General features: G+C 44.6%; 1 protein-coding gene across 1 annotated transcript; it reads right to left on the reverse strand.

The window, feature by feature from the left end:
* Window positions 1-5,453: 5,453 nt before the first annotated feature.
* faslg (Fas ligand (TNF superfamily, member 6)) lies at window positions 5,454-9,515 on the reverse strand. The gene is made up of 4 exons (XM_034712131.1): window positions 9,213-9,515; window positions 7,949-7,991; window positions 7,765-7,821; window positions 5,454-6,793 (listed from the first exon to the last, which is right to left on the reverse strand). The coding sequence occupies exons 1-4, from the start codon at window positions 9,492-9,494 to the stop codon at window positions 6,378-6,380; spliced, it is 798 nt and encodes a 265-aa protein (XP_034568022.1). The 5' UTR covers window positions 9,495-9,515; the 3' UTR covers window positions 5,454-6,377.
* Between the last annotated feature and the right edge of the window lie 338 nt (window positions 9,516-9,853).

Consider the following 9,853-nt stretch of genomic DNA (forward strand, 5'->3'; position numbering starts at 1 on the left):
AGAGAGAGAGAGAGAGAGAGAGAGAGAGAGTGAGAGAGAGAGAGAGAGAGAGAGAGAGAGAGAGAGAGAGGGGGGCCAGAGAATAAAGGGAGAGATTTCCCATCATATAAACAGGGGATCCCCCACTTTACTCCCCCAGCATCAACAGGCTTCATGCTGTATTATCGAGACCTGACACATGCTGTGTGATTCCAGGAAACTTTCTTCTGCTGACTCAAATACTAAACCGTGGTGGACCCCCCTCAGAGCTGCTGTGGGTACAAAACAAGGGACAGAATCCAGTCCCTGGATGCTGCTATCTTTAATCTGTTAAAAGCTGCTCTCTCAGTTTCAGATCAGACGTGTCTCAAAATCTAAAGAGGACGACTCTGTGCTGATGGGAACTCCAGCTCTTTTTCCATCTAAGAGAAAACACGATCAAGAAGTGACAAAGTAAAATAGAGAAAAAGACTGAAGCTAGACGACGAGACAGTGGATAAACAATAACACTTACTGTAATCTGAGGATGAGCAGAGATCATTCTGATAAAACAGAGAGAGCGAGGCAGAGCTAACACAAGAAATGAAAATGTGAAGCTGGTCAGGTTTGTGTGAGCTGGACAAAGTACACCTCAGTGTGTACCAGTAACCGCCCGCACACTTTATCCTGTTACTACCTGTTAACAGACTCTCATCGGCCTCCTTGTTTCATGAATGAACATCAAACTGAACATTTTAATTCAGGGTCCAGTTCAGACCTGATCCTCTGATTAGTTGTAGTCCACATAAAAGTAAACTTTTCCACTGAAGGTAACGTTAAACGAGGTGAACGGGACTTCTGCAGGAATATTGACATTGACTCACCTTTAAACATAAATGAGTCAAACGTCTCCTCTTTGAACATCGTGTCTGTCATCTCTACCTCTTCTGGTTTAATTGACTCTTCAGAGATCAGCAGCTTAGAGATTCTCTCTCCAGCTCTGGATCCCAGGACAGGATGTTGCTCCACTTCTCCCTCTCAGAGATGGTTGGGATCCAGTAGCTCCTCAGGCTGCTCTCACATCTGTGCCTGCGAACTGTCATTATTTCCTCACGACCAAGACCAGCCTGAGACCACACTAACGTTTTTGCCACAGTGTCAACAGGCAGAGGAGGAATGGGATGGACTACTATTACCCCTCTAGAAAACTACGCTCCCAACATGCAGGTCTGCTCATCGTATCTAAAGTCTCTAAAAGTAGTATCTGGAGGTAGAACCTTCAGTTATCAGGCCCCTCTCCTTTGGAATCATCTATCAGTCAGGGTCCGGGAGGCAGACACCCTCTCTACTTCAAACTTTCCTTTTTGATAAAGCTTATAATTAGAGCTGGATCAGGCTTGGACCAGCTCTTAGTTATGCTGCTATAGACTTAGACTGCAAGGGGAACTGGCACACTGACACACCGGGATCCTATCTCACCCCCTCATCTCTTACTTCAACTCTCCCTGTCCCATCAAAATTACTAACCATAGACCTTTCTGGAGTCCCTGAGCTCCCTTGTCTCGTAGGTTCCTCTAAGCTGCCGTAGACGTCCTCCTGCTGTGGACGCTCCAGACTCCAGCTGATACGGACATGCTGGACTCCAGCGACAACAGCCTCTACTACTCGTCTCATCACTGTCACCGCTCCCTCTGTCTCTTATTCTCCTCTATCCCTCTTTCCAGACCCAACTCAGTCTCAGCAGATGGCTGTCTGGTTCTGCTCGAGGTTCCTGCCTGTTAGAGGAAGTTTTTCCTCGTCGCTGTAACTAGCTAAATACTGCAAGGTGCAATGCTCATGGTGGATTAAGGTGGGGTCAGACTGAGTCTTATCCTGTCTTGGTGTTGGGTCTCTGTTCATAATTTGACATAGAGTGGCCTAGACCTGCTATGTTTGTAAAAGCGTCTTGAGATAACTTTTGTTGTGATTTGGCGATATGCAAATAAAGATTGATTGATTGACTACTTTCTGTGGAGTGATTTGATATGATGTGTGATCAGGTTTGTTCCTGGTGTCTCTTTTGCTGTTTAGAATGAATCGCTGTTCTATTTGGCTTTGAGACTTCGGAACATTCTGTTCTATTCTCCTTTGATCTGTTCTGTTTAGTTCCGTTCTATTCTAACATTTTTACCACAGCGTCAACAGGCAGAGTAGGAATCACGACGGTCTACTTTCTGTGGATTGATCTGTTGTGGCGTGTGTGATCAGGTTGTTCCTGGTGTCGCTTGTTGTTGAGAATTAATACGAATTTTGACCAATCAGGATTAAGTATTAAACAGCTGGTTCAAAATATGAAATGTGTGTGTGTGTCCTCTCGTGAATTTGATGATTGAGGGTCTGTGTGCGTGACTGAGACACCTTGATTTGATTTGAGACTCTGAAGAGAACACTGAAGCGTCGAAGCATCTTTTGACATGTCTCAAATTATCTCTTCTGTCTGCTCAAAGATTTCAGCACCTTCCTCCTCTTCCTCCTCCCTCCCTCCCTCTCCCCTTGTTCAGGTTCATCACTGAAAATACGTCAGCGCCCTCTGGTGGATTAAAAATGCACTGCAGAGCTTTTACAGAGTGCGCTCGCACCTTTTCCAGTTAAAAACATTGAATAATAAGAAATAGTTGAAAAGCAGTGACCTGAGATGACCCTGACTCAGAGAGGAAGACGTGTTTGATTAATGTTTAAAAAGTCAGGTTGATAAAGCATGAGCTGATGAACACACACGGTTTACCTGAAAGAGTCAGTGCATACTGGTGTCAGTAAAGACTCATTAAAGCAGTTTATCGTCCTGCAAAGCTCAAAGATCATTTCAAGCTTTATTTATAGATCACCTTTCATACGAATCAAATGAAACCCAAAGAGCTTTACAGCCATCGAAAACAAGAAAGAAGCAGAAATAATATAATGGCAAGACATATTAAAAAAATTATATGGATTTTAAAATAGAGAGATATGCACACAGACAACAATAAAAATATATGTAATTAAAATAAGTTAAAGCGTCAAATTAATTTTAAGAATATAGTTAAAATAAATAAATTAAAAAAGGGTAAGGACAAGAGTTGAAAAAATAAAATGAATGCTAAAAATGACAATAGAACTGAGTAGATAAATTTAAATAAATAAATGAATGAATACATAAATAAAAATGAAATAAGATAAGATAATCAGTTAAAATTCATATTAATTCATATTAAAGGTTCCTTCATGGGTTTTTCCCTCTCTTGTCACCTGACTCTCATATTTAATGTAATTCATAAAATGACCAACAGATGGCGCTAAATGCGAGGTCAAAGTCTCCTTTGTTCTCTCAAGAGGTGGAGGACGTATTCATTACTGCAGTTTAAAGACTTTATTATTAGGCCTGCTATGATATATTTAATGATTGTTTTAGGAAAGTTAAGTTTATTTCTTATGGAAATTTTCGGCAAAAAGTTCTTCACTTTAAAAATCAGAGATCAAATAAAAACACTTGAAATGAGCCTTAAAGTTACACTGCAAGGTTGATAATGAAAGGTCTGTCTGTAGAGGTCGACAGCGTTAACTCTCGAACCTGCATTTGTCCTTCGTTTACTCTGAATCTTTGAACAATCATGAGACTGTTCTCCTCCTGATAGGTTGAACATCGAAGAGACTTAGAGTCAACACTGACCCAGTCTATGGTCCAGACAAGCTAAGATGTTATTGCTAAGTCTGTAGCACTTCATGAAGCTTTTATTTTGGTACTTCAGCTAGACGGCAGTGTGAATTTTCATATTAGCTAAATATTTAGGATCGCAGAGTAAAATTTAACATTTAGATTTAACATTTAACATTTAACATTTGGATTTTCTCATCAGGTCACTCGTGATTACTTGTTGTGGTGATTGCGGATTGGTTAGCCTTTCAGAAACTGTGACGTTCTGATGTTTGTTCTCACTTATTGTGTTTGATTTGATGCAATGATGCAAGACTCACATCAGACGGCTGTGCAGCATGTTACCCCCCCCCCCCCCCTCCTCGTTTTCAGACTTCAGAGGGAGTTTTGTAGTGAAACACAGACTGTGGGCAGAACTTCACTTTGAACAAACATTGTCACAGAGAGAACAAAGTGATCACAGAAACTCAACCAAACCACATCTCTGCTCCCAGCAGATCATTTTCATAACGGAGCGATCAGCTGATTACCCTACAGTACAATCAATACCAAATTCAGAAGGGTCAGACATGATGTTACCATACCTGACCCTGACCTCTCATCAGATCAGGACCAAAACCAGTCCAGCTCATCCCACAGATACTGGACTGGACTGAGATCTGGAGTCAACACCTTGACTTCATGGTGTTCAACCAGACCTCCTTCTGGTCCAGGTCTGAAGAGCTTTCAGTAGAGGACAAGAGGACAAACACATCACTGAGCCTTTGCCACCCATGACCCTGTTCTCCATCCTTGGACCTCATCTGGTCCTGACCCTGCAGACTGGGAACTCCCCATAGGAGCTGCAGAGACGCTCTGACCCATCACAGTTTGGTTCTGGTCAGAGTCGCTCCCATCCTGCTGCCTGACAGATCCACACTGACAGGTGACTCTGTGAGAGGTCCAGTGATGTTCAGAGGTCAGAGGTCATACGGAGTGTATACTTTCAGAGCTGTGTCAGTATATGTGATGTAAAAAGGTGTCGGTATAGTGATGTTACACTTCAGGCTTCACCTGTCAGCAGGTTGAGTTTGTTCGTTCAGACTGAAATCAGCTTCTGAATCTTTAAACTCGTGACTATGAAAGTCTGACAACTAATAACCAGAAGAGTTTGCATTATACTGTCTTGTGGTGGATGAGTACGGCTCTTCTGCAGACTGAAATCTCTGTCTCAGAGTCGGACAGCCTGCAGTCTGCAGCTCTGCACAGAGACGGGCTGCATCAGGAAACAACAGAACATGTCACACACCACAAAAGAGCTATCATGTGTTTCCTGTATCTCTCGGTCCTGCAGGCCATCGGCTCCAGCAGATAATAAAACGAGACCGTACATCAGCTCGGCTCTACAGCTTCCTCAGAAATCCACCTGTTTCCTGCTGACGGGACTCTTTTCAGAGTCTGCTCTAAAATGAAACACCCTGCTCTGTCCTCAGCTCTGTGTTCAGACGTCTTGCAGAACTTGTGGGTAAAAAGAGGCAGAAAAAGTTTTAGCAAAAGACCCTTGAGACGCTCACACAGGAAGGAACCACGTTAAAGCTGCGTCCCCTCTCTGTGGTGACGCACAGAGGTGTTAAACAGTAGCAATGCATCCTGCACTGCGCTGTCTAACACCAATTAGGCATGCTCATTACTCTTCAGATTAAACTCCTTCTTTCTGAACCTGCAGAGTGGACTGAAAGTCTCCGAGGAGGAGTGATGCTGTGACATGTTTTCCAGTGGTCACAAACTGAGCAGCTGTGGGTGTTTCTCACACGCCTGCTCATAACTGATAAACATTCACCACAGGAAAAATTAAACATCTTTATTTTCTTAAAGCAGTCTCATCTTAAAAGGCACATTGCATCATTAAATAAATATGAAAGAGCTACAGTGTTAGTGTTAGTGACTCTGAAGGCACAGATCTATTCATGTTCCAGGGGTCCAGGTGATCTGAACACGTCTTTTTCTTCCAGAGAAGTCCACTTTGTCTTCATCCAGGGTCAGACAATGTTCAGGGTTACCAAAGTCAGACTGGATAACATTGACCTGATTCAGATACAGACTTCATAAAACTACTAGCACTCTAATGGGGATTTTATACTTCAAACTTTGTCCACAAGGGACGCCAAATCCACACAAACCAAAAGACACTGACAGGAGCTTTAAATCAAATATTTCATGTTTGACTTTGATGCTGTTTGGTGGAATATTCATGGAGACAAAGTCTTCAAAGTTTACTTGATGTCACAGTAAGGAGTTTTAACTGATGTGGAAACAGTCTCACTTTCACTCTGACGCCTCCTCATGACCTTCAGAGTACAATCAGATTATTTCTTGAAGTTTGTCAGAGAGAAGTTTTTATTCTTTAGATCATTTCGTCTTCATGTCAGATTCTGGAGCGGGATTATCAAACAGACGATTCCTGCTCCAGTATCAGACAGAGAAACTCTCATCAAAGATCGAATGCAATGAGTTATATTAGGCGGTATGGCTCTGTGATGGGAGCTCCCTGCCCTTCCACATGCCTACATGGAAAGGCAGAGCCTGAGGTGAGGAGAGCACACCTCCCCTCTCTTTTTCACCGAGTCAATCGTGTGGGGCTGTGACTGGGACGTTAACGCGGTACGTCTGCTCACCTTTTTAAAGCTAAAAAACAAATAAATCAGAGTTCACAAAGTTTAGTCGTCCTTACGTTACAGATCAACACATGACCTCATCAGTCTTAAACTCTTCAGATCTTGTAGAGGCCGAAGAAGTTGGCGTAAGAACCGTGTCTTAGAAAACCAGGCTGAGAAACGTTCACATAAACTCGGTCGAGTTTCTGCAGCTGCAGAGCCGAGCCCAGGTAGCTCTCCGTGGTCCAGGAGAGTCTGGTCCTCTGGGGGCAGAACCCCGCTCTGTGCGCCTCCATCAGCTTCAGAGGAGCTGTCCGGCCTGTTCGCCTCACGTAGACGCTGTGCAGGAAGGCGGACTCGGGGGAGCAGTCCCTGAAGGTCAACTCCACACGGGAGTAAACGTGGTACAGTCCTGTCTCGTTCACCTGTAGCGCTCCGTCTTCATATATGTAGGCCACGCCCCCTGATGTGAAGCCCCGCCCATCGTGAGGGTTCCAGCGCAGAGGCTGAACTGTGCTTCCATCCATCCGCCCTGCAGGAGGAGGAGAAGATAGAGCTTCAGAGAGGAGCAGGAGATCACTGAGCAGGAAACAACATCTGATAGAGGAGCAACATCTCTTCAGAGTGAGGGGAATCATGCACATCACAAGAGTTCATTTCTGACAGGTGCTGCCGTCAAATGACTGAGTCTGGGGGAACAGCTCCACAGCTTCCCTGACTTCCAGACGCTGACGACAGCAGCCGATCTGTGACGGCCTGAGTGATCTGGATCAGGAGAAGCGGGCAGCAAATGTAGAAACGATGCAAATCCAAGACCACACGCTAAAGTCCAAAACAAATTCAGCCTGGGGAACATGAGTGCGCCCAGTCCCAACACACTGAGACCTATGGGGCGCCAATTTGTAAAGTTCATTTAACATTTAGATTTAGATTTAGCATTTAGATTTAACAGTGATTTGTACTTGATCTTTTTCACAACAAAATTAAATGTGAAGAAGATCACAAATATTTCTCTAAATGTGATAAAAACAGGACTTTTAAAAATTCACTGCATTTTTATGAAGTTTTGGAGCTAAATGTGGAGAACTGAAGCTGTTATTTTCAGTGTGCACAACTTTACAAACGGCTCCCAATAGAGACCAGGAGATGTTGGTGGAAACCTCTGCACTTGGCTGAACAGGGACACAGATTTAGCCTCAGGTGAACCAGGAGGCTGGATGATCAGCTCACCTATACTTCAGATATTTAAACTAAACTTGAAAAAAGTACAGGTGAGCTGTCGGAGGTTTGAACCAGTCCGATAAAAGTCACTTGAATGACCTGGTGCAGCACCTCCACCTGGACTCTGCAGGGTTCTGACTGATGGATGCTGACATTTGTCCCCGATTCTCATAAATAATGAGGTCTTACTTTTATTATGGTTTGCATTTAGGTGCACTTTAAGAAAACAAACAGGTAAGAGACTTTTTGTGTTTCAACTGAGCATGTGTGTTGTGATGTTACCTATCACATGAGCTGCAGCTCTGCTCTCCTCTTCTTTCCTCACTGCTTCAGGGAAACCTGAAACAACATTACAGACTCATCAGATCCTCTGTCCATCAACACAGACTGCTTAATGTGTGAGTGTGTGTGTGTGTGTGTTTTGTGTGTGTGTGTGTGTGTGTGTGTGTGTGTGTGTGTGGCTCACCGATCTGCTTCTGAGTGCTGGGAGCCTCACGCTCTGGTTTAGCCTGCAGAGAAACAGAGGATCAGATCAGAGCGTCAGAGGAAACACTGTCTCCCCAGACCTCAGACCACACTCAGTCCGCGCTGCGCTCTTTAAATGTCACAGTCGATCAAAGTTCACTCCTTTAGTCTTTCAGTTTCAACGGCTTTTTGTAATCTCTGTTTGTGCTCTTTATATTTTATTATGAAGCACTTTGTGACATCTGCTCTTAAAGGTGATCTGAAAATAAACTTTGAAGTGTGCACACCTATCCGTAAAATCAGTCACGCCCCTAACCCTCCCTTTAACCCTTAACCTACAACAGATGAGTTGCATATAAATTCAGCCGTACAGTTGTCATGAAGAAAGAAATGAGCTATAGAGACCCAAACTGTTTTTGTACCAGGCTGTAAACATGTTTATATCTGCTGTAACATTTTAACATGGGGCTCTATGGGGACTGACTCACTGCAGGAGACACACTCTAGTGGGGACTGGAGGAACTGCAGCTTTCTCCTGCAATCAGCACTGGCTTCATTTGCCCCCAGCAGAAGTTGCAGCTTGTTGGCTGCTCTCACTGTTATCATGCCCGACTTTGAAGCCATGGATGAAGATGAGGACGATGACAGCTTATGTCACATAAACTGGAACAATCCACTTAATTTAGAGATGGAGAGAAAAACTGTGTAACTCTTAAAACTCCTGCTCTTATTTTAAGAAATGATCAATGTGTTGAAAAGATGTGTTCCTGCTCTGAGTGTTTGTTTGCTTTGAATGAGTTGAACTTGTAAAACATGCAGCTTTTAAGGAACTGTGATGTAAATCTCATCAGTTAGACACCTTTGGCAGATTCCTTCTGACACTTCAGGCTGACATGCAAAACAGATGACTGATGTTCTTATTAACATGTTTCCTGAATGTTAATAAAATGATTTAACTGAGCTTCCCTCCCTCCACCCTCTCATCTCTCCATCAGCAAAGTGAAACTCACACTTCTTCTGCAGCTTCGCCCCCGTAACAACAGGCCAGGAGGTCAGAGCATTATTATAACCCTCCACAGTTTCCCCTCGCTACTGCCTCGCTCTGCTGCGGGCTGCACAAGTGTTTCACAGCCTCACATTACTCTCACAGCAATCAGACCTCCAGAGACCAAAAACCACGACCCAGACCCTCAACGGTCTGCAGGGTGAACACGTTACAACAACCAGATAAAGAAGATAAAGCACCCTCTCAGGTGTGTCCTCACCTGTCTGAGCTCCTTCAGTTCTCTCTGCATCCTGTAGATCTGGAACCCCTCAAAGCCGAGTGCGGCGAACACCAGCAGGAACAGCATCAGGACCAGCAGGGCTGTGCCGGGCCGGACCCCCATGCAGCCCCCGCTCCTCTCCCTGCTCCTCCTCTGTCTCTCCTGGGGGGGAGGGAAGGACCAGCAGGGTACCAGATTGGGTTGGTGGGCCGGATACTGTGGACCCTGCCCTCCGTCCACAAGGAACACCTGAGGGAGAGGGTAGTTCTGGTCTGGGTTCATGATGCTGCTGAAAGGCTGACTGAGTGCAGGTCTGAGCTGCTGTGACTTAAATCAACTCTGCTGTCTATGTATTCAGCTCCTACAGAGCCCGCCCACACACACACACACACACACACACACAAACACACACACACACACACACACACACACACACACTCGGAGGACATGACCATGATGCTAGTCAGCTTGAAGTCATAGGAACCCAAATCCCCCCCCCCCCCCCCCTGCTGACTGATCTTTAACTTCATGAAACTTTATCACAGTTAGAATCCTCTCAGGGCTGCAGTGTGCATGAAGACAGCCTCTCTCTCTCTCTCTCTCTCTCTCTCTCTCTCTCTCTCTGTGTGTGTGTGTGTGTG

Source organism: Notolabrus celidotus, chromosome 2 (assembly GCF_009762535.1).
Source record: "Notolabrus celidotus isolate fNotCel1 chromosome 2, fNotCel1.pri, whole genome shotgun sequence".
NCBI lineage: Eukaryota > Metazoa > Chordata > Actinopteri > Labriformes > Labridae > Notolabrus > Notolabrus celidotus.